The following is a 26149-nucleotide window of genomic DNA, read 5'->3' as shown; positions in this document are numbered from 1 at the left end:
ATTCCAAGCCAATATTTCTCTTTTTCTCTCACACTCTCGCTCCCATGTGAGTTTAGAAGAGAAAAATTGGGCGAATTGAGCGAAAGGAGAGGAATACCGTGTCGGGGGAGAAGGAGAGGGGAGGGTCCCGATTTCGCGTTCATGCGTGTCACGGCACGTTCCTGGAACGCAGCGCGCGTGGGACCCGTCATTTTCCCCCACAATGAGCAAATGCGGTCCTCACCAGATCGATCAATCAATCACGCCACACCAACGATCGAAGATGGGCGAGAGAGGAGTGATGGATGGTTAGATGGAAGCTGCAGGTCCATTTGCCACCACGCTCCTCCGATCTGCCTCCGAACGACAATCGCCGGAAGAAAGCGGACCATTCATATTCATATCCGATTAACGTTCGAGGTTATTTTTCGCCCCCCTTTCATTTAAACTTTCAATTTTTTTATTTATTCGGATTTCTTCGGAAGGTCTTCCATGAAAATAAATAGTCCATTCTAAGAGGGATAACTTCTTACAAAGCAGAAGACACTTCAAAAATGGTTATTGTTAAAACAATAAAAATCGTGATTTTCTAATAAATACATTGAACAAAAAATCAGCACAAATGAGATAGCATAAAAAAATTCACACAATAAGCAATACTTATATATTTAATAAAAATTTCCCCATTCAGTACAATTTAGACTTTTTGTAACGCAGTGGAGCGCGTGTGTTTCATGGCATCGTAGCAAGATTAGATCATGTAAATACGCTCAGATCATACACGGATACACACATTAACTAATTAAACCATTCATTGAAGTGGTGTTTGCACTTGTAAGGGTGCATAAAAAAGAGCGCTCAACATGTCTAAGCAATAGCCCAAAGCCGAGGTTTGCATTGGAACCAAGCGACTTCTCAATAGCGCCGAAAATTGGAAACGGGAAAAAATTATCAAATTTAAAAAAAAAATTCAACTCCTTATTTTATCTCCTAATTTGTGAATAGAAATTTTCAGTGAAATAAAGGAACTCATTGCTTGAATTCAAAAAATGCTATCGTCAACCAATCTAACCAATCAATCGAATAAGTGACTCTCACGATCACGAAAAGGACGCGGAAAGAGATGGAGGACCATGTGTGCTCTGGGATTTAACTTTTCAAACTAAGCTGCAGAAGTGCAGAAGACGAAATCGCTCTCTCCTATCGTTTCCAACAACCTCTAAATCTAGGACTTCGTATGATTGCTATTTATGTACGACAACTTCTTCTCTCTTTCATAACTGCTAAAAATTTCCAAATATTAAAATCCATTTCTTTAATTCCTCAAACTCCACAATATTTACTCTTTACTAGAATGTATGAAAAGCCCCGTGTAGCTCGAGGAATATCATCTTTCATGATATGACGCAAGAGGGCGTAAAACGTACGTGAACATGTGATATTCATATTTCTAACAAAGATTCTCATAAAGATTCTCATTAGAATACTCTCAAGTAATAGCAATGAATTATGATTCTGAGCTCAATTTTTTGCCAAAACTTACATTTCCATTTCTTTCTTCCTATTCCAAAATTTCACTTTTTTAAAGATAAATTTCCAGTGTAATTCGAATGATAACATCTCTTATGATATTTATCCAGAAAAAGTCTGTTTCGTTGACATATTGGGACCAATATTTTCGCGTGGCAACCAATGTTGCCTAAAATGACCGGAGGTGATGGCAAGGGAAAGAAAAATTTATTTCTGTCCCTCTCCCTATATCCTTTCACCCAAGTCCCGATTATCGGTTACAACGTCTCTTCCCAGGGGGCTTCCGTAAAGCAATTCCAGGAATCACCACGAACCCAAAAGGACCGCCGCACCATCGCCCCATCATCTTCTTCAGCATATTTCATTCGCCAAAACGATGCGATAGGTCAATTTTCGCGGCGGAAAAAAATCCAGTGTCCCTTGGATTCCGTCGATGAAATCGGAACGATAAATCACTCTTCTTTTCGCTTGGTTTAAATCACTTCTCCGTCCACTTGCTACCTTTTTCTCCATGAAGTGAGTAGACGGAGAAACAGACAGCTAAAAAAATTCCACACAAGAGCCATTATTTAGTATCACAGCCACCAATTTTTCGCGACACGTTTTCTTTGCGAAATAATTACAAACATTTAAATCGTTTTGGCATTGCTAATGACCAATTCCCAAGATATAATGGTGCAATTTATTAAATTTTCAACGACTTTATTTAGAGAAGAATAAGATTCGTTTCATTCACATTTCCCAGTATTTCATTAAAAATGGTATCAAAACTATTTTCTACATTATTAGCAAGTAGCAGAAAATTTACTTCTGGAGAGAGTAAGGTCACGGCAGCAAAATGCCCCTTTTGTACCAAAAGTGAACGAATTTCATTGGCGTATACATGAATTTATTGGGATATTTATGCAAAATTGTACATGTATGCATTTATTAACAAAATTTATAAGATTTTATGCGAATGAAATTTCCTACCCTAATTTATTATGCCATTCCACCTTTTCTCGCCGAATTCAGTTGAACGCATTTCGTCCAAGTCTTTCTTTATTCTTTTGCTTATGAAAATATCATTGATTAAGTCTTACAGTATCACATTTTCATGCATGACTTTTTAATTGCATTTTTTTTAATCTGTTTCTGGTACTTGTGAACGTTCTAATGGTTTCCAATTTAATTCCCGGTTATTAGGGGCTCTGTGAGACTTAATTATTTATACATCCACTTTGTCTTCTATTCGTGCCTAGTATAAGAGAGTAAGTGGAGGCTTCCCCCCTCACTCTAAGATGCAAATACGCTCTGAAATATTCAGCGTTCAAAAATAGCTTTAAAACAGTAGTTTATATCTATTCTTTTAAACGATAGATTGAATCACTTTTTGCGCCATAGTATTTAATGCAGTCCCATTTCAAGTTTTAACTTACAGCTCTTACGAAGTAAAAACCGACGAACACCCCACTCTTATTTGAGGTATTCAAGTAAATCATCCCCTTTTTTGATAAATCATACGAAATAATTTTACATAAACTGCGTCATATCAGAATTAAAAAAGAATATTTTACTCACTGCTTTTGTTATTTGATTCGTTATTTTGACCTTTCATTTTGTGCTGGGTAAAATATTTCCTGATAATTTTGCTTCAAAGTAGATCAAAGTTAATTCAATCAGTGTGTTTCATTACCCCCATACTTATCTTGTTTTCGCTTCTTGCCAATCACGCCGAAATAGAATGTGCTTGTGTCATAGCAACCCTGTAATGGCAGGTGACTCATTAGTATGGCTGGCCTCCGTAGGGCACTGGTCTTCCAAGTGGCTTTTAGTGCATTCAAGACGTGTAGCGCTGTGAAGTTCTCTCACACAACTTCCGCACATTGCGTAATAAGTCTTTTGCCCTAAGTTCATTCACCTACTTTATGTTTCAGCCTTCGCGGCCAAGCGCTGATATATGATTTGGTAGCGGCTTCGGTCTCCTGAATGTGAATTACCATTATGCAGAGCGTATTTCATCTCCTTCAAAGACTTTTGTGAACTTTCTAATACTCTGGTGTAAATCATAAGCGGTTAAGTTAAACGCTCTGTGAGTCACGTGCAAGTGTAAATTTTCGAACGCTCATGATCCCAGGAACTTTTCTTTTAATCTGTTAACTCCCGCCGAGGTGAACGCTTTGGCATGCCCAATTCAATGCGTTTGGGTTAGTCACTTCCCCGGGTTATGACCCCTTAGTGCTTTTGCGTAATCTCTGCAGCCGTCTTTTTAGAGGTTTATCTTTAGACTCAGTGGAAAACGACACCGGTTCAACAAACTATTTTGTCCCCCAAAGGTCCATGGTTTTACTAACCGATTATTTTTTCGACATTTCAGATTCAAACTTCTTTCCCTATATAAATGGTAATTAATAATTTCGGCTATCTTGGCAACGTTTTACCTTAAATAAATTATTTTATACGATGAGCTAATAATAAAGTTATAGAATTTTGAAAATGTTTTAAATATAAAGTTTTGAAAATAACTTAAAAAATGGACTAGATATCAATTCAACTGCTGTTACAAATTATTCACACCGCTCTTAATTGAAAATGGTAATTTGTGCTTCATACTTTGCTGATGTTACATTATACTGAATATTGCACATTGACTTTCTCAAACTACCCTAACATGTTGCCTCCCCTTACGCAGCTAAATATATCCATTGATATGCTTGGAAATGTCAACCAGCCACTAAAATTTTCAAGTAAAGAATTTCATTCACATTACAATTCAGTATTAACCAACCATTAAATATTTAAACACACTGATATATTGTCAGAATTTGAGTACGTTTTCGAATAACCTGCCCGATAGTTTCCATAAATAATGAATTGCAGTCAGCCTGCTCCGCCTAAAATAGAAGAATTTTACTCTGCAATTATATATATACGCTTTCAATACGTCATCCCTCTCTGTAGCACACTGAGCCTTCCTCATTCTTAATATTCCACATACTCTTAATATTCAAGTATAATATTCAACACACTTTATAGTCATTATCGGAAACGGACGCTTAAAAAAATGCCACTTTTATTAATGGGGTAAACTTATGGTGGAGGATTGTGGTTCCTGCTGAGTGAGAACCGAAGGGCTTTGTAGAGAAAATAGGTGTACCCGCAGAGAGAGAGAGAGAGAGAGAAGTAAAGTTCCAAACGGCTGCTATGGAAACGATTTGTGGCAGCCTCCCTTCCTCCCCGCCCCTCTCCTCCCCCCCTTCCCATCTGCAGTTCTTGGAACGAGGTGGGTTCGCGCGAAAAGACTCCCTTCTCTGCTATCCCCATCCCCTTCCTCTTCCCAAAACGGATCTGCCTCGTCTTCAACCGAATGCTGAGTCCATTCTCCCATTGTGTACTCAATAAAAGCCATTTCCCACGACGTGACCCATAAAAACGATCGGCGGTGGTTAGATTCTCAGAAGCTTTGAGGACGATGATTGGTGGCTGATTTCCTGCGGTAATATGAAAGCTATAGCCGTGACAGATGTCATAAGGCGACAAAGAAGAGCTCGAGTTATTCATGTGTGCAAAAAAATAGACTACACTCCGTTGAATTGAAAATTCCTCGTAAAGGCAACTTTTTTCGAGGAAAATCCGGGAGATACGATCATGGAAAGTGTGCACATCAGCGAATATTAAAAGAATTAAACAGAAAGGATGTTACATTTCTTGATTTTGTTGGAATACAGAGCAATGCCCTCAAGAAACTGCAGCAGTGAATTTTTCCATCATTTTGAGGGTTCTAAAATAAAAATAATACATGATTTTTTAAGAAAATGTTTGCCATAGTATTTCACATGGCCTCGTTTATTCCCATTTTACCAATGGCTGATCAAATGTTAATATGTTAAACTTCATATTACATCGTTCAAAAAAATACTTCAGCTACCTCGGGTTGTTAAGAATAACATATCCCTGGACAAGTGCAATGATGATACCCTGCTGAAATGTATTTCTAAGGAGAAATGCAACTTACGATGATACAGGTTCATCTCTATTTCATCTCTCCATCGATATTGGGATAATGATACGCAATTTCCAAAAAGAAATAAAGGTTCACCGTGGACCTCATTATTTTAATACGGACAAATTTTTCTTTATTACACTAGAATCCTCAAAATGTATATTTTCATCGATATTTTAGATTGATAAAGTTTGACTATGCACGGGGAATGGTATCGATGTTTTGATTGATACGAAAGGACCAAAGGATCATCTTTAATCATTTTTCTCCTTTCCCTTGTCACAGGTGGCAGTGACAGGGATCGAGTTGGCCCTGGAGGCGGGTCGGGGGGCGAACGAGAGGGTTTCGTGATTGGGGGCCGCGTGGCGGGAAGGAATGACCCTCATGACGCCCATGGCGGCCCCCGGGAGGCTCAACTTCCTCGGAAGGTCGGACGGTGGCGGGGGCTCCAAGACCTCCCTGCGGGCCGTCTTCAGGGGCGGCAGGCAGAGCGTGGTCGTGGCCACCACGGAGGAATCCCCAATGGGGCATAGCATCATCCAGGCGCCACCCGCCAAGGCCAGCTCCAAAAAGGCCCCTTCCACAAAGACCACCTCCTCCTCCTCCTCCGCCTCAGCCTTCACCTTCCCCTCCGTGTCCTCCGCCCCCTCGGGCCAGTCCCCCCGGCAAGGGCCCTTCGGAAAGGGCGGACAGAGGCCCTCGGACAAACCACCGCCCTTGCAGACCGCAGGCAAGTCCCCCACCCTCTGCTCAACCTCTTCATCCTCGTCCTCCTCCTCATCAAATTCCTCCTCGCACCACCACCATCACCACCATGGGCCCCAATCGAGCCAATCCGTGTTCACGTCCTCGGCGGGCCGCAACTCTGACGAGCAGACGCCCCTCTTGCAGACTGAGGACTCGACGGAGACCTCGGAGCTGGACGAGGGCCCCGCGACCTCGGAGCAGCCACCCCCACCACCGCAAAAGGGCCCCCCTCCCTCGTCTCCTTCGGGCCCCAACCAACTTCAACAACTCCCGCCGCCCTCCTCGCCCGCAGCTCCCTCTTCGCCGAAGCACCACCCCTCGACGCCGTCACCATCGCACCACCTGCAAACGCTGACCATTCCGCCGGTGGTGCCCCCTCCCGGGTCGCCCACCCCGCACCACCAGCCCCCTTCACCCTTCTCCTCGCCACCCTTCCTGCCCCCGCCCCTCGTCCCGACCCCCGCCGACGGCTCCCCCACCCCCTTCTCGGCCACTTTCCCGAGAAGCGCTCCCGATCTGCGAGTCGACTTCTCGGAGGTGGAAGGGGAGGGCGGCGGGGGGGCGGAGGGAGGAGGCAAGGCCCCCGCCCCCATTCAGCCGCCCGATATAAACAGGCTCTCCGCCCCGTCGCCGACAATAGCAGTGCAGAAGGCTCCACTGCTACCTGACGAGCACGAGCCGCTAAGCGTTGTGGCGATTACTAGCGAGCAGCAGTTGCAACTCAGGAAGAAGGCCGAGGCTTTACTAGTTGACTTGGAGCCAGAGGATACGGTAGCGGCGGCAGCGAGTGTTCTAAGCAGTGCTGCGATCGGAAGCCCCCAAGCGACCAGCTCGGCGGGAGGAGTTCTAGTGGATTGTGAGGATACGATGACCAGGGAATCGGAGATATTGGCCGCAGTCATGGTTGAACAGTTGGCAGCATCCTCGGCGAGGTCTTCAAACGCGTCCATCGGCGTCCCGGACGCCGCTTCGACCGGGGGCGCCGCGGCGCTCCCCCTCGAAGGCGCTGGAGGCCTCGTCAATAGCCCTCCCCACCAGTTGCCTGACCTGACGGGCACCATGACGGCCCGGGAGTTACACGACTTCGAGATGCGCTACGGCAGCCCGCACCACAGCTACGGCCCATCACGGAGGCACGCCAGCGCCAAGCACCACAGACACAGGAGGCACCACTCTAGTTCCCACCGGCACCCGTCCCCCAGGGCGTTGCAGGGGGGGTCCCCGAAAGGAGGTTCTGGGAGTGGGAGCCAGCTGCCCGCGCTGCACCACTCACGGTCGCAGTCCGTCAAAGCATCCAAGAAGAGGGCGGATTTCCTGTCGCTGCCGCACACGCAGAGGTCGCGGGTGGCGAGCATGCCCAACGAGCTGGGCAGCAGCATGAGCGGCGATGAGGAAGAGGAGGAGGAGTACTACCGCCTGCGGCACTTCAGCATCACGGGCAAGGGCGTGGTGCACAACAGAGGAGACTCGCTCAAGTCGCGTCGCTCCCGATCCAACAACAGCGTCGCCTCGAGCGCATCGAGCCACAGGTGGGTGGGCGTGGATGGACCTCTTAAGAGGCCGCATCTCGATCAATCCTCTCTGTTTCTTTTCGGATAACTTGCTTCAAATTATGCATACACCTTCAAATTTTCCGAGTACAAAGAGTAAATGTTTTTCAAATTTTCCATTTATAAAACATATTTTAAACATTGCTACCGACAAAATACTGAAATGAAATTTTCAAATTTAAGATTCATAAAAATGCTGGGTCAGGGTCCTCTCTACAAACCCTAAAAATAATTTCAAAGTGATAGAATAAGTTTTAAGAGTTATCTGCCATCAAAAAAGACCGGTCGAACGGAAGGTTCGCGTCCTCTCTAAGCCGTTTTACCCTGCGAAAGGTTGTATTCAAACGAATGAACGAAAGATTGAACACTTGTGCAAACGAAATTAGAATAGCTCTGTTTTTCAATCAGTCATTAATAAAATTTGTCGCTTTGTACGATGTAATTTGCCGTATTCAAGGGTTCACAAAAAAAATTGTGTAAATGAAACGTAAAACGGTATTTATGCTATCTCTTTCCCTCCGCAAAGAATGGCACTTCCGTTGCTATCCTATCAGTCCTTCAGCCAGCAAGAAAACGTGGTTGAAACGTCACTTTAATGTTTTTCGGAGTGAAAGGGTTTCATGACAAAAATAATGTGCAGTTCAATGTGGACAAATTTTGAGTTCCAACGTTTTATGATCAAAGTTGTGGAGTTTTTCTTCGTCTATTTCAATTTGAATTGTTGCCGGAATGCAAGTACGCCAAAATATACATTTTGATCTGAGTTAAAATGTACAAAATTACTTTAAATCACACGCGTACTTCGAAAGAAGGCGCAATTTTATGACACTAGCCACCCCAAAGTTATAGAGTTTCATAATCGGTAAAAAGTGATAAATTCGTCGAGTTGAGCTCTAGACACTATGCATATTATAATTAGTTATTTGCAACAAATTTAAAATGCCAGTAATGAATTTCAAATAAATTGAACCTCAGACCGCGATCGCCAAACTACGGATGTTATATCGAAAAACGTTTTGCATTAACTGATAAAACTTAAAAATCTCCTTGAGGTTAAAAACTATGTTTTTAATTAATTGAAGACAATATCTTAACCAACTCGAACACCTTTTCCCATTACTGAGGTATAAATGAATATAATTATTACATGAAAGACGAAAACCGCAAACCATCCCAACGCGTTTTCCCAAGATTATACTCAGAGGATTTTTTGGGCCAAACCTATTCGTCATCATTTTCATGTCAACTCCGGAGTCATTTCAATCGGTCGGTTTGTGGATTTTTGTTCGAGTAGTCGAGTGCACACTTGAAGTAATAACATCCCTGTGGTAGTGGCTGTTCTGAGTGGTAGCTTTTTACAGTCCGTAAATCACGCGAATGGATCGCACGCGATTCCCAGCTCCTAAAGGGAAATTGAAAGAGCACGCGATTTTTTAGGCACCCGGAAGTCACGGATTAAAGGACTTCTTTTTAAGTGAGTGCGGTGAGCCAAAAAAATAAACAAGGGAGCGTAAAAAAGAGGAGGATATCACTTGTTCAATCAGGACTCTTTTTTGTAAAGGACGTAAAACAGTTTCGCCGAATGGCGAGGAAGGTGGGATTAAGAGGGTAGCGTAAAAGCCACTTATCCACCTCGTTAGGCCATTCATCACGGGGAAAGCACGCATGCCGAAACAAGTGAAATGGAGGGAGCGTGCGGCGTGAAAGCGGAAGGCTTTCGCCTCGTCGTGCTAAGCGGAAAGAGTTCCATCATAAACACGGACGAGCACGGAAATTTCGACAAAATTACCCTCCCTCGTAGCTTTTTGAAAAATTTGGTTCGTAGTCTTTTCAATCCTTACCATAAATATTTTCGTATTGCTTGGAACACGCTAATTCGCATCAAGCTGGGAGTTATCCAATTAAAATCCGCAAATAGATATATCTACGTGGTAGCATCAGTTAAAAGTCAACGCTATGATTAACTCCACCGAATTATTGGAATAAAAGTAAATTAACTACCACTAAATTAATTTTAAAGAATAGTAGTTGTAGTCATTAAATAGTTCATATAAAGCGCAGACTCGTTTCTGAAACAGATTTTCCTTTTTAATGGTTCTTAATTTTTACGTTTAATTTCACTTTTAATCAAGGCCGACGACACTCCTAAAACCCAAAATATTGATTTCAGATGAGGCATGGAAATCAGTAAAGCAATTATACTTTTTTTTAAGTCAACCGTAGAGACTATGATATACTTTGCCAAAATTGATTATAGTAGTTATCATGTAATTTTTTCAAGTTTCCACAAAGTCATTATCAACCTCGTAATTACCCCTTTTTGATGAAACATTTAGCAACCTCAGCGTACAGCGTTAGGTCTTCAATATAGTGACCGATTTCATCATGCAGAACAGTCGTAAGCATTTAGGCAATCCAGATTGCTTGGTTTTTTCTCTTGACGTCACTACGACGTATTTAGGGAGAAACAGATGGTTTTTTCCCAGTAATCGAAGCCAGGGAGTTTCTGCGAATCAGTCATTAGCACCTTACGAACAAGTGTATATATATACCCGCAATCGCATCTGGACTCCCCAAGCTCCACGGCGCTTCTGCCTCTAGGTTGCTTGGGGGAAGGTTGGACGCGCTCCAAAATCGCTCGACGCCGTGACTTCGATATTTATCTCATCACCCGCCCCCGTACAGTGGTTGCTGAGGAAGGCCGCAAGAGCGAGCCACCTCCAGTTTTCATTCCCTTCAGTTAGGTCTGGAGGTATTTTTAAAATTTCGAGCGAAAGTGTAATTCTTGGAAAAGCCCCACCCCATCTCGTTTATGTCATCGGTACATGTAATTTATCTAAATCGCAACGAACCTCGTCCTCATTACGTGGGCGAAAGGTAGACGCCGTGAAGTACGTCCGCCTTTCGCCGTTCCAAGTTCGGTGGCGTCCAGCCAGAAATCTCATCATGGTCCAAGGAAACCCGCTTAACCTCCCTTTAGATCCTGATTGATACTTCATTACTCCAGCGTATTATGTCATGAATGACACGCTAATCAAGATGCATATTGTAATCCTTCTCATCTCATTTTAAACGTGTCGTTTGACCAACATCTCGATGGTGGTCATTGATTGCCTCCATAACTCAGCATTCCATAGTGAGCTTTGGATAAAGACACTTATATGCGCTACAGGACTTTAGACGTCAGAATATATGAAGATGCTATATTTTCACTTTTCTGGTTCGAATTAGATTTTTTTAAACAACGGGAATATTAAAAGAGATTTTATTTTGTTTACTAATCGATCGAGTATAATTATTGCATCCAAGGGACGGAACAAAAATGTTTTGGTACAGGAGAAGACGCACGACGCCCTTACTTATTCTGGAAAAATAGCAATAATCATTCCAAAAAATAAACCCATTCATATCAAGTGATGCGTGACTAAATATCGCCCATATACTGTGCCATACATTTAATTTTCTCAAATCGAAGAAATACTTGTTTATGGCATTCATTTCCATTCATTAATTCCAATCAAGGATAAAAATTTTGCTAGAAGTAATTCTGTTCGCAAAATTGGAGATAAAAAATATGCAAATGGATTCCTGATTAGTTTGAATTAAATTTTATTTATATTGTCTTTTTAAGATAGTATAAAATTGCCTCTTCCTCAATCCATATTGTTAAACAGATTTTATGAACACGCCATATTTAAGGTTAAGTAGGCAAACGAAATATTTACAAGGTCTAAATTTCCTCAACCAGTAAACAAGATATTCTCTCCTTTGTTATTACCTTAGTTTCAAAATTATCACTTGGATCATAAAAGCTGTTATGTAGCATCTTCGTATAAATTTGAACACTATATCGCACATAAAAGTGTCTTTCTCCGCAGCCAACGATGAAATGCTAAGTTATGGAGGCAACTGATGTCCACCGGCAAGATGTGGGTCAAACGATCCGATAAACTTGGGATGCTTCGAGGAGTCTTTACCCAATCCCGTTCCACACCATCAATTGCCCCTAAATAAAAACTAGTAAGATGGCAGTCTCAACAGAAACACCAGCCTTAACAAAACCCGAAACAAAACCCGATGACTTCGCACTCCTCACAACCTCAGAACTTCTCCATTTAGCATTTTCATGGATATTTTCTCATGGGTAAAATTTTGTTATTACATAGATACCGGTAAGTGCAGACAGGTTAGAACTCCATACACCCTGAAAATTTTGTGTTGATAGCATATAATATAAAGGAATAAAATGTGAGGAATTCGAACGGGAGTAATACGTCTTCCATGTGGAATATAGTGAGGTTCAGTCCAGTTCAGCGCCTGACAAGTAGGCAGCTCGTATAGAAATGCGGGAGGTAGGTATCAAGGGGAAATGGAAGTTGCTCGATGAGATCCTCCATTTGATCACCTTCCATAATTACAGGGGAGGTGGTTTTTCAATCACGAGACTTGAAATCGCAATTCATTCATAATATTCGGTATATGGAAGGGAAAGAAGTTATACAGAAAAAAATCTACCTCATTCAGCATATCTCTCACATATTTAAAATAATAAATCGTAAAAAATGCCACCCACTTTTCATGAGTTAACGATGAGTTTAGAGCTCTTAGGGTTATTTAGCTCCTTCTAAAGGAATCGCTTGTTATGTACTTATCATTCACAAGAATATGAACGAAAAATGCATGGTAGGCCGAAGAGTGATGGAGAAGAGGTTATCCGTTCGGTAAAAGTTCGTGATGTCATCAACTCATTTGCAAAACGGTTTAAGCTATCGATTTTCCACTGCGAATAGCTCCATAAGCAAGTGAAGGATCGTGAAACGGAAAAATACTACTCTTTTTATTTTTACACCCAATCACTACCGACAAGTAAAAAATTGATGAAAGAGCCCATTAAAAATATCCAATTTGAAACGGAAAAAAACGAGTTCTTAGGCCATGTAGTATAAATTCTGACATGCAATAATGGCTTCGACCTACTATAATCTGTACTTGTATTGTTCCTACAGCACGGAGTTCCTGCTGGGCGGCATGATCGGCGGCATCTGTTCGTATCCCGGTTCGGCCCGCACGAGCGGCGAGGTGTCACTCGCCTCGTCCAGGGGTTCGAGCGCCAGCGGGGTGTGTGGTGCCGTGCACGGCGGCGGCGGCGGCAGCAACGCGTCCTTCTGCTGCGCCGGCATGTCCGTGGGCAGTGGGGGCGGGACGGGCGCCGAACCCGGCACCGCCGCCCTCCCCTACCGCGTCGTCATGCTGGGCGCGTCCGGCGTCGGCAAGTCCTCTCTCGTCTCGCAGTTCATGACCTCGGAGTACATGCATGCCTACGACACGTCCCTAGGTAAGTAACCACATATCAACCCTCCCCCACTAACGTAATTAGAGGCTTTAGACGAGGTGTTTGAAAGCGGTATATGACTGCACTTAAAAAAATACACCCAACTTCAACTTTTAAATACTTATTTAATACTGCCGGTTTCGCTTTAACCAGCCACCTGAAGATGCTTCAAAAAGCAAAATCGGTTGTATTAAATATATTTTTACGTGACATTTGTCTATAGTTCTTTCAAGTTCAGCCTCCCCACCAATTAGCCCAGGTAAAGTAAATACATGACCGGATGGAAATCCAGAGATAACTTCGCCTGACTAATTCGTTAGTAAGGAATTAAATCAAAATAGATAAAAACAAAAATCATTTATAAATAAATAAAAACAAAAAATATTCCTCTATGAATGCGCTCAGTTAAGATAACTCGTCACATATGCAGCATTAATGAATGACACTCAAAAATATGCTTCACGTTCATGGTTGTCATGGTAACTCAAATTGAATGACTATTTTCGTGCATTCGTTTCGTATCTCGCCTTAAAAAAGGAGTAGTTGAAACAGAATTGCCCTCGCTCAGTAGGCAACGAATCTCATCTCGAATCATCAAAGAGAAATCCGTCTAACTTAAATCACTTAAAGATGGATGAGGAGAGAATTGAATTATCCTCAAAGAATTGCAATTGGAGGTAATGTGACACATCGATTTCTTTTACGGATTTCCCTCAAGTAAGAAATCAGCGAAGAAGCATGGCGAGGAAAAAAGAGGAGTGATTTAAGTCTGGACGAAAAAAAAAACAAGATTATGCTAAGTTAGGGAAGAAAGACCGGATTGGGTTCTAGATTTGGATTTTGCAGAAAAGGGAGTGGATTTTCTGACTCGTTCGACTGAAATGTAACACCGACTGATTGGAGAAAGGAGGGAGGAAAAAATAAGAAAACATTCCGTCTTTTTCAACCTCTTGGGAAAGAATAGGAGGCAAAGGCAATTACGACGGACATAGGATATAATGACAAGAGAGGATAGTACAGGCGGAAAAGTTATAAATATATTGAAAATGTAAAACATGCAGAGGTAGTGCTTGTATAAATAATTGATATTCCACAGCCAGGAGTTTGGGATAAGTACGTGAAACATAATATGATTTAAAAATGGGGAGAGAGAGAGGGAGAAATTCTGTGAATTGCCCATCTACACCTATAATTTCAATATTTTCTTTCGATGTGCCTACATTTTGGGGCCGTTACAGTTTCATTCGCAATTTCTTTAAAAGATAAGATACACGAGTGAAGCAATCAGAACTACAGAAAGCGATAGATACGAGGGAAATTTCACAAACTGTTATAGTACTGAAAATACGGAACTTAGTTTTGATTGAGGATTAAATTCAAATGCAAAGTATATGGCTTCACCAATGATGAAGTATCTCCCCTATCATGATTTATCTTGTTGCCAACGCGAAGTTTAAAAGGGAAAATTTAAAATCCGGATGTAAGCCTGCATCTTTTTCCCGAAGTATATTTATTTTGAATCGAGATGAAAAGCGCTGAATGAAAGATATATATTTCTGGGGTAGATAACGGCGATTTAAATCACTCTCAAAAGTTTGCTTTGGCAACTACCCAAAAATAATGTTCATCGCCAGGTAATGGACTAGTTGCGAGCTAAATCTGTTCTCTTTCCCAATTCTACGGTACTTTTTATTATCGAGTCGTAAACGATGGACAAGGAGGGGTCAAAAACCCACGATATGGTGCAGGCACGGCACACCCCAGAAGTCCCTTCGTTCTGGCACTCAGGGCATAGAACTGGTGTGACGACACTTTATCACCGAGTGAAACTAAGGTTTACGCATCCTGCCATCTTTTTAGTAGGTAATCTGGACGTTGAGCTGTATTGGTATCCATAGAATATTATGCAGCATTCGCATTAAATTGACCGAAAATGTGGACATTGTTTCATTGAACGTGATAAATCATCGCAACCCAGGTTTTTGCGAAAAATCAATAAGTATGACAGTTTTAAGCCAGATTTAAATCGTCCTCATAGAAATTTCCCACATTTATCCAAACCTACACAAAAAAGGCATAGTTCGAGGTTCTTCCCAATACGGCCTACTCGGCTTCAGCAGGTGCCATGCGCGCAAGGATATTATACTTTTGTAAAACCATCTGAATGCGCTCTGGGTTACAGCACATTCAGTGACCGACTGGATAGTTCCCCATGGTAATATTCCAGCATGCGTGGTACATAACGATCGTCATTCCATCGCACGCAGTTCAGTGGCCCACGGTCAGTGTGGAAACTCACAAATGGGTGGGGGGACCAAATGGTGCATTCCTCACGTTTTCTCTGTCTCTCTCTCTCGCGACCACCCGCACCACTCCCACCAGGCCCTCTGCTCAAATAAAGGAGACAGAAGGATGGGAAGAGAGGAAGACAGTTCGTCAAAGCGGGATTGATTGAACGCGGCAGAGGGAGGCTTGTGCCCGACCCAGGATGGAAGAGACGTTCTTTGAAGAGTCAGTCGAGGTTGGATCCACGGCAAAAGAGAGAGGAACCAACGATAAGACAGGAGATTGGATCAAAGGCGCCATTCCCACTGCTATTCCCTTTCGCGTCACTGAGGACGCCATTTTTGACACGATCTTCCATTGTCACCCGCTGTTTACCCCCAGCTGTTCTCTTTGGTGGTGGGTTGCTCTGAAACTGAGACGCATCAAATATCAAATCGGGCATAATTCACTTTTCAGAGCCGACAAATAGCGTCATTGCGAAAATGAAAGAGTTAGAAGAGGTTTTTCATTGAACTTTCCGAGATTTTTCGAGAGAAATAATAACTACAGTGCAGATGGAAATAGAAATTGAATTATTTCTACACCAATCAATGAGTTGTGAGAATCTGAGAGCACAAGATGATGTAGAAAAGGTTTTCCAAAGCGTCAAGCTCGTGGACGCTCTTCCTTGCGCGTTTGCAGAGATTTTTCCATCGATTGCATAGCGCTTCGTAAGTGTTCCTTTGTTTTTAAAGGGGAAGTTCCACGCGATACGCGAGCAAAATGCTTGCACAAAACAGCAATAGTGCATCGAGAATCGTAACCCACTTCTTAAGCAAAATCCAAAGTAGTTCAATTAAATAGTCCAGTACCGCTAAATTTTTCTCGAAGAAATAAGTGTAATCTATTTATTAGGGCATAATTTTATTCTGGATAACTAGATTATCAGGGGATAGCGTCAAAAAAAAGTATTACCGATTCTATATGAAAATCCAAGTTTCCACAACATAAGTTAAACTCTTTGTTGTTTCGATGACCCAATGACCCAAGCACAGTCAAACCAAAATATCAGCCACGTCCCTTTTACATTTATACCGAACTGAAATGCTACAGGGGACAATGAAAACATGTTTCAAATTCGGAGTATTCTGCTTAGGCTTCATATCAAAGCATTCTTGCAATTTTTCACCCTCGAATCAAATAATCGCAGCAGGGAAAAATAGTCTCGCAATGATGGAAAATTCGTGGCGATGAGATAAATAACATGGCGGGCACAATGCGGACCAACCGACATTAACAAAATAGGAGCGAGGAAAGCCACCATCGGGGCCGCAAAATGCAAAGACCAGAGAAAGAGGGAGGATCTAATACCGATGGAATAGGGATCTGCGAATGAAGCTACATTCGGATTAGTGGGAAAAACATTCTTATATGATAATTTTTTTCTCTATTGATCACGTTCCTCGGATAAGATTACGATTTTGATAATCATTGTACTCCTTTTCAACAGTTTCCGCAAATCCAAATACAATCTTTAGCATAAAAATTTTAATAGTTATCCTAGAGAGTGAAATATGGGGCTGAAGATCCTCTTCAATAAATAATACTGACGTTCAGTCGGTATCATGCACATTCTGTGTCTACCCTGATCCTATTTCACTGGTAGAATCACACTTTCGCTCATATTGGGCTATACTGTCAAGGGCGCTTATCTGCGTGTGCCATTCATCCATCACATTTAAGCCGCGACCCCCACGGTTCGGACGCGAACCCTCTGACGACCGCTTTGTCCACTTCGGAATTACCCCTCCTCACGACCCCTCACACAAATCCAAATCGGCTGGCCTGCCAAAGCGACAACGCATCGTGCGCTCGTGCATGTGTGAACGGGTGTGCGAGTCATAATGCATTGGAATGTGCGCAAAGTAAATATGTAATCTGTGACCGCCATAGGTAAATAATCTTTTCAGAGATGCTTACATACTTCAAAATTTCTAGTATCGAGTACAAAGTACCCACGATTACTGACAGTATCCTTTTTGCAAGTGAATACAGCTAGGAATAGCGAGTAAAATGTAATCGCAACTCAGTACTTGATACTAAAATTTACCAGTATCAATAGTAATACAAATTGGAAAGCTGTCGTTCAGCACACCTCTAGCCTTAAGTAATCATTCATTATCACTCAAGCACCCGAAAGATTACACATGTAATCATTCGAATATTATATTCGTAATGAAGTAGTCATTTTAGTATACGTAATCTTTCAAGCACTTTAAAAGTAATGAGATTTTGGCTCACCTCAAGTATTGCATGCATGTAGTCAGAGAACGTGTCACGGTCCTCGAAGAGCGTGTCCACCTCACTCGATGGCAAATCCCTCCAACCTCCCTCCCCACTCAACGCCATAATGGAGGGCTGGTCCATTGTCGCAGCCATTGTTGTCCCCCTCGCTAACGCCCTGTTGTTATTGGTTCCATTCACAGATGAGGAGTTCGGCGAGAAGTCCGTGTCGGTGCTGCTGGACGGAGAGGAATCGGAACTGACGTTCATTGACCACCCCAGCTCCGAAATGTCGGTGAGTATCGCTTTTTGCGGGTGGAAATAAAAACTAGGCCATCAATCCTTCTCTCGACTCAGTCGACGTGGAGTTATTCACCGAGACACAGTTTTTGACCCGCTATGCCTGAACTTCTTTCACTTCAAAACTAACGCCACTGAGAAGTAAATGGGCCGGGGAAATTTAAGTTTCCTGCGGCCAAAGGGTCGAACCAAATCTCATACTGAGGGTAGTGACCCTATAATATCCTGCTCTGCACCAAGACTTCCAGCTATCTCTCACTTTCTAATGCAAAAGAGTGTATCCTTTCTTCGTATTATTCACACATTTTCGTTCACCAATATTGGGGATCGGAGTTTCAAGACAACCATGAGTTATTTCATCAAATAGGCAATGGAATTCAATGCGCGGGCCTCTAAAATTGAAAAGGCTTACATCTCTGGATATGCTGAAATTGATAACATTGATGCAAGCTTAAATAATTTCTCTACATTGGATAAATCTAAAAAAGATGGTTAGGTGGATACAAAATTTTAAGAAGATTAAAGGAACAGAATTTCTATTCAAAAATGAGAATTTGATGCAATATTCAATCCATTTTTTCCAACCACCGAAACAACTATAAATAGCGACAGAAAATCATTAAGCAATTAATTATTAGTGTATTTAAATAATCTATTCGATCGAAAGACTAAAAAATCTTCCATAAAACTATTAAAATTTAAATAAGGTTAAAATAAAACTTCCCGAAATTATACGATTGAGTAGTCGTGGCTTGCTTCCGGGTCAAATGTCTCAAACTTCGCGTGCGTTCCCATTCAATCGTCTGCTGCAGCAAAGGCCCGAGAAAGATCCATTCATGAAAGGAGTTGCGGGGAAAGTCATGAATGAGTGTGTAAGGGGGCACTGCCTTCGCACTGCCCTACGCTCCAAATCCTTCTTGACCTCCAAAACGACCCATGATGCGAACGGGGGCGGGGGGGGAAGGAAGGCCCAAGGTCGGCCGCGAGTCAGATTGAACGCCGAGATAACGACTCATCGCCGCGAGCGGAACCCAACGTGAGAGAAGGGCCGGGCTATTCATCGGAAGAGGGGGAACGGGTCTTTTTCCACCAACATCCAGTGGAATGAAACCATAAACGTAAACTCATTCTGACGAGCGCATGCGAAATTCATGACATGTCAGCACTTGGAAAACACCACCATGAAAAAAATAAACCTTTTCCTTGACCTGCATCCGAAACTGAATCGCCCTATTTCGCGACAGGTACACTAACCCATTTGGTAAGAATATAATTTCCTTCCCTCCGGTTAAGTAGCAGCTTCCGAGGACTAGAGGGTACAAACTAATGTATAACAACGCCACGAGGCAGTTAGATGTTATTTTCCCTTTCGAACTAAGAGCACGCCTATGAGTGCCTTCGTAAACGATTACTGTCGGCTAGCCCACGGTACTTCATTAAAATGATAATAGTTTCCCAACTTCCGAACTAGTTATACTTAGAATTTTCTGCCTGAAAACTATGTTATAAGATTTTTCCAAGAGTGCAATTCTTTATTCTTTGGTTCTGAATGAAGATTGGGCAAAGAAGGCAATGATACCCAAAAGACGATCGTAAGGCGCGGTATTTCCCCAAAAAAATTACGTATTTGTGAAAAGATAAACAATTCAGCAGATCTATATTTTCATTGACTCCAATTACTGGAAATTGATGTGAATACATTTTCTAAAAATACACGCGGAGTATGCATGAGAAATACAGCGCTATGGATGGCGCGACTTCTGCTATCGCGTTGATAATAATTCATGCACTAAAAACTAGCTCGCCAGCGTCAAAGAGCGTAGCAATCAACATATCAATGGCTAATTACGTTCATTGAGGAAAGTACAGGTACTCACCAAGAGGAATGGTTGCCTTCGTGTCCCCTCAGCGTCCGCATAAGATCAGTGAGGTCCTCATTGAGCGCCACGGGCTCCCAGACCTGCGAGGCGACCCGAAAGAAAAAATTCGCACTAAGGATATTGGAATTCATGTTCTGTTTCTGAAATCTGTATCAGGGTATCCAATCGCTTCTTGACACCATTTTGCTGGTAAATGACCTTAAATCGGTTCTGATTTTTCCCCTGTGGATGGATTTAAAAATAAACATTCTTAATTAAAGCTTTCATATAAACTCTGCCGCGATCAAAATCCTGTAAAATATACACACTTTAATTATTATCTACCGAAAGATGAATTTCCTAGACTATTTAAAATAACCATTGAATTCCAAAGATAATAGTAAGTTGCACTATAGTTTTACCGACGAAAAATGAAGTTTAAAAAAGCGTTTTTTTCTAGATTGTGAGAGGAGCAATGGAAATTATTGGTACTTCAGTTGTTACTTCTATCATTTTCTATGCGATAAAATTTCCTCTCGCAACATTGAAATTTTTGCTAGATAGGTTTCCCAGCGACAGTTACAAATAGAATTCACGTTAGCATGTGGCCGTGGCTGTGCTTAACTCAATTTCATTTATTATGATGGAAGAACACGCAAACTTTTGTAATTTTCCACACTTAAATTAAAGCTTACACCGATCTATGTTTCAACGGATAATCTTCATTCTCAAGGAACGAACTTTATCCGTTGAAACTGAGGTTAGTGAAAGTTTGATTATAGCGTGGAAAATTACAACATTTTGCATGTTCTTTCACCATCATGATTGAAAAATTCCTCCAAATCAAACCTAAGTCTAAAGCTTATATAAAAATTTCATTTGTTTTATGTCCGAAATTTTCCAACCACGACGGAAAAACTTTGCAAGGCATGTTTATCAAGCGATAATTTCAAATATTATTCCGCAACAACGGCATGGGTAGAATCACAGCGGTTTCACCGTTTCAGTCAAACGCTTTCTTCATTTTTTTTATTTCTTTTAATTCCATTCAATCCAGACCCGAGCGCACGTGCACAGACGCAGGATCATGACAGGCCCCTTCCAATCGATGGGAGGCGCTTTCGAATTCCAGAGGTCACCCGAAATTCCGTAGCTTTTTTATTTTTATTTCTTTTGATGCTTTTCTGTGGAAGAGAAAAAAAATAAAAAAGGAGGTTTAGGGGGAGGGGAAAGGGGGGGGAGCCTAGAAAACTCCTCACCTGACACGCCTTCCCGTTTGATATCAGCGCGCGTGGAACGGCAGAACAATTGATTTTTCGCCCCTCTCTCACTCTTTCCCCGATAAGATTGGGTCGATTCCCTGTGAGACCCCAACCCCTTTAAATCCCACCTCGCCCACATTCGGGCAAAATCGATTCCTCGCCACCGACGACAATTATTTCTCGTCTCCCTCCCCCTTCTCACGCAGCAAACCAGCGCTGCATTCCTCCACTTCGCCTTCCAACCATCCCGTCCTGAGGATACACTCACGCGCACAAAAACCAAAGGAGGGCCCAGTCCGCTCTGTAAAAGCTTGGTACATGTAGCGAATTCGCTCGCTTTTCAATCGGTTTCCTAAAAATGTGCGACGATGAGTGAAGAACAATTCATTAATTCCAAATGCTTTCACTGGCGTGTTAGCACCTGCGAGGAATGCCTATGGAAAGTTATGAATTCGACATATTTTATCATTTTGAATATAAATTTTGTCCAACAGCCATAACTATAGTTTGTTTCGCGGTGAAATTCAGATTGCTCTACCGTCAGCGACGCGAGTGACGAGTTTTTGAACCCATTGAAATTATACAAATCACGCATTCATACTCCTCGGGAAGTATTCGACTTCCTTTCAAGGCTAAACAATCAGGAAAATAGTAAATCCCTCTCAAAATGCCCCCATTGTTGTGACCATCAAATGGAACTCCCCGTGGAGCAACCTTTGATTCTAATGAAATTCTGAAATTTCGATTTTCTTCGATCTTCTCACCTAAATAATACTCATTTCACTCTTCCAAGATCTACACACAAAGCAATCGTTCCGGCGAGAACCCCGGCTACGTGACAGAAGTGTGATTGAGCAGTCCGCTACACAAACATGTGTAAAATAACCACAATTATGAGATTCTTGAGAGCTAAAGTTGGTTTCTTATCTTGTTGAAAAATGAAAGATAACCTTGTTATACATGATTTTTCTCTTCCTGCCCAACAACAAGCTAAGTGTTACCCGTTCGATAAAAAACGACGTCGTCCCTCACCCATCCAAATGTGCAACTTATGGAGAAACAAGTCCTTGACGTGGTGTCCCTTTTCTTTTTTCTTCCACAGCCTGAGAACTGTATCAGCACGTATGAAGCGCACGCTTATGTGGTCGTCTACTCGACTTCGGACCGCGCGTCCGTAGCCGTGGCCGAAGAGACGCTCCAATGCCTGTGGAAGTCAGCATCCGTGTCCACGCGCGCAGTCATCCTGGTCGCCAACAAGACAGATCTCGTCCGTTCCAGGGTAGTCTCCACAGAAGGTGAGCTTTCTTATCCTTAGGCTAAAATCAGAACTAGGAGTGGATCAGAGTAGGAATTAAATAAAAAGCCATTCTCATCCGATGAGGAAGTTACAACCGAAATCTCTATTCTCAGATGAGAAATGAATCTTCGTTTAATTCCCCCCCAATCCCCTCCGAAAATCTTTAATTTGCGGAAGCATTAAATTTTTAGATCAAATGAAAATTCTGTGCCACGCAAAATTCATTGCTTTGGCGCCAATAACCTGAAAATGTAATTATGAGACGAAACCCTGGTTGTGTCCATTAAACTTAAGAAGTAAACCTTACAAAGTGCAATGCTTTTATTTTCTGTAAGAGAAAGGCTTCTCAAAGTAAATTCAGAAGTTATTAGTAATGCTGTGATAAATAATTTGGAATGGGCTGAATGTTGCAGAGGGGAAGTCGATGGCCACCTCGTACGACTGCAAGTTCATCGAGACGTCAGTGGGCATCCAGCACAACGTGGACGAACTGCTGGTCGGCGTGCTCACGCAGATCCGCCTCAAGCTGGAGGATCCGGAGAGGAGCCGGGCGCTCTTCCGCAAGAGGAGCTCCCGCAGGAGGAACAGGTCGTCAGCCGCGGCGTCCTCCGGGGACGCCGGAGCTGGCTCCGCGGCAGGCGGCTCAGGGTCTGGCGGCTCCGGGAGCGGCGCCGGCGGGAACAAGTACAGGGGCTCGAAGAGCGCCGGCGTGACGAGCAGCAGCCTCAAGATGGCGAGGGGCCTGCTGGAGAAGGTGTGGCCCTCGAGGTGCGACTCCAAATCCAAGTCGTGCGAGAACCTGCACGTGCTGTAGACAGCGTGCGAAAGATAGGGGTCGAGGCGGAGCGAAGAGGATGCGAAGAGCGTGTTGATCTAGTGCCAGTGAGTGTGCAAAGGATAAAGCGGATGGAGGAAGACCCTCCTCCCCTCGTTGAAAGTGTGCTCTACCACAAGGATAGGGAAGAAAACGACTGATGTGATCATGTGCTCGATATACTTTCCCTTCCGTCTTTTGAGCTGAAGGCTTCCGAGTTGCGTAGGCAATGTGGGCTGCACTTCTCGGATTCGATCGCGTCGCAGTTATGCAAAAGGCAGGTTTTCCAGGATTGCAGCAGGCAGCAAGTGAAGATGCCTTCTCCCGGAAGACGCCAGCAGGAATGAAGAGGAAACTGTGGTCTTTCACACAACTACGAGTCGGTGGAACCCGAGAAACGTAACCCACATATTCTTTTTCGTCATTTCCAAAGAAAATGAGAAACAGGTAGTTTTCCTTCTTGCGGCAGAGAAGAAACTCGGATCATTCTTTATTTACCCTGCTCCCTTGCTGGCATGATATGTATGCATGCACAAACTCATTTACATCTTCCTTCCTCTTTCTTTCTCCCAGTGATGTGTTAAGAAGAGAAAAATATCTATTGACAATTGAGAGACAATCATCTTGCAGCTTAGTGAGTACATCTCGGGCTTTGAACTGGCAGAAAGCCTAGCAGCTGTCCTCCAGAGATGATGCATAGTGCCCTCAATCAAAAGATAGTCAAGAGTGGATGAAATAGCTGCAAAATCAACTTATTTTTTTCATCTATGGTTCCTGGCATGGAAATTTTAGGAACTGCAGAGGACGCTGCAATGCTTCAAAAAATCAAACATTCGATTTTCTCTTTATAAATCACACATCTTCGACCATATAATATATCCTTTGCTTTTAAAAATAAGCATGGAAAATCGGTGACAATGTGTTAAATGATCTCATAATCGCGCAATGGGAGAATTCATCTCCTTGTGCGGTGCTCTCCCTAAGGTGAATTTTTAAATGTAAGTGTGTGTATCCCCTTTTAAAAATGGCTTAATTTTAGTCGACAAAATGGGAGTCCCTTCTTATTTTTACTTTTAGTTAACTGAGTAGGCTGCAATTCGATAGCAATTTCTTTTCAAAAAACTTTCATTCTATCACACTGAAGAATTTTGGGCTCTAGGAAAATAATGAGGAGACTGATGATTTGATAATCAAGAAAAAAATTTAGAGTAAACTCAAACAATACAATTCCTTGAGCAATTAAGAATCTATTAATGACGGCTAAGATTAAATTTTGAACGAATTTCTCTCGTTAAATAGAGCTAACACCAAGGAGAAATTTAGGACAAAAATGATCCTGTAACTTGAAATTTTGTAATCAAAATAAGATATTGCAGTTTTACTTTTTAAAAATTTGTGCACTCAAAATATGAATATTAAAAATGAAATGATCATCTATAGAGAAAATGCTGCATGGTTCATATTAGGTACTGTGCCATCAGCTTTGTAACTCTACATTCTAAGCTCAATTGCTGCGCAATATGCTCAGGTTTGAAGTACCATTGATTGAATGGGGGGAGTGGGGGTTCCATTGCCCCTCACACCCGTTTAGGGAGGTTAAACTCAATAAGGATGTGCGTGACGAATCAGAACTAATATGTGGCAATGGAAGAACCAAATCATGACACCAATTATTACAATTTAGAAATTTTTAAATAATATATTAATGTAAAACTTTTAAAATGAATCATTTCGATGCCTCAGTGTTAGATGTATTGATGACAACTGAGAAAAGGGTACTTTTTATAGCCAGAGATATTACAGAGAATAAATCGCTTAACTGATGAAACACTATGGAACAGCATGCCATTGCTGTACGCATTAGTTTCTATTTATATCAAGGAATCGGAGATACAAGACAGGTTTATAGCACCAATAAGCATTCATTCTTTGCTTTGAAAAGGGAAGAACTTTTGTCTCTTTGGAAACAGAGAAGGCAAGGCACATCTCCTTGAAACGGCATGAGGTACCTATTGGCGCCTCAGAGATGTATGGCCAGACTTGGTGACAGGTTGATGCGGCAATTGATCATTGTGGACCACTAGAAGTAGTAAAATTAAGCCATTATCAATCTCCTTGAGATGTCTTCACATTTCCAACATTCCATCTCATTGTGATGGAAATGTGCAGCTAAATATGTATGTTTTTTTAATCGATGATTCCAAATATGTGATTACTGTCAAAATGTTCAACCCTCCCCTTTGTTTAGAGTGTGATGTAGCCCTGTTAATTTTTATAGAGCCCTGAAGGAAAGGATTTTAGAGAACAGATTTTGATGAATGCCAATGAATGAGTAGTTTGTATTTGCAATATATTTATATGTCAATCTGTGAGAAGAGTTTTAAAATATTCCATGTTGTTATATAAATATATACATGAAATGTTCTATATAATTATATATACATATATATTATATATATTTAGACCCAAATTATATTATTTGTAAGTAATGGGCTTTTTATATACATATAATAATAATTAAAACAAGGTAAATAAGAGTATGTGATCGTATCATTGTACTGTGTTGCTGAGTGTTAGGTATGCTTTCAAGAGCCATCCCCATGCGTACTTCCCAAGAGATGATTGGATGATGAGCTTTAGAAAGAATTAGGAATGAAATATGGAAAGCACCTCAATGGCTAATACACATATTGCATCCTGCTGGCACCATCATACTACATAGCATTTGCCATGAAACACTATTTCTGGCTTCTGTCAAAATAAAGTGAGGACCCTCATTTTAAAAAATTATCTGAACTCCATTGGCGTCCCGTGTTAGGACATGGTAAACAGAAAGAGACTGATGAGTAAAAACAGCATGATTTTAAATTAATATGTTCTGTTCCTCTGCTAATTATCATGCATCACATCATTTAATTTGAAGTTTCAAGACTAAGGATGTTTGAAATA

General features: G+C 42.0%; 1 protein-coding gene across 1 annotated transcript; it reads left to right on the top strand.

The window, feature by feature from the left end:
* The first annotated feature begins 5875 nt into the window (after positions 1-5875).
* On the top strand, positions 5876-25620 carry LOC124155156 (atrophin-1-like). Its single transcript, XM_046528873.1, has 5 exons — positions 5876-7767; positions 12795-13123; positions 17872-17963; positions 22192-22384; positions 22800-25620. Exons 1-5 carry the CDS (start codon positions 5876-5878, stop codon positions 23198-23200), a joined length of 2907 nt encoding a protein of 968 aa, XP_046384829.1. The 3' UTR covers positions 23201-25620.
* Positions 25621-26149: the final 529 nt, after the last annotated feature.

This window comes from Ischnura elegans, chromosome 3 (genome assembly GCF_921293095.1).
Source record: "Ischnura elegans chromosome 3, ioIscEleg1.1, whole genome shotgun sequence".
Lineage (NCBI taxonomy): Eukaryota > Metazoa > Arthropoda > Insecta > Odonata > Coenagrionidae > Ischnura > Ischnura elegans.
The sequence above is the reverse complement of the archived record's forward strand: the minus strand, read 5'-3'. Positions and strand labels throughout refer to the sequence as shown.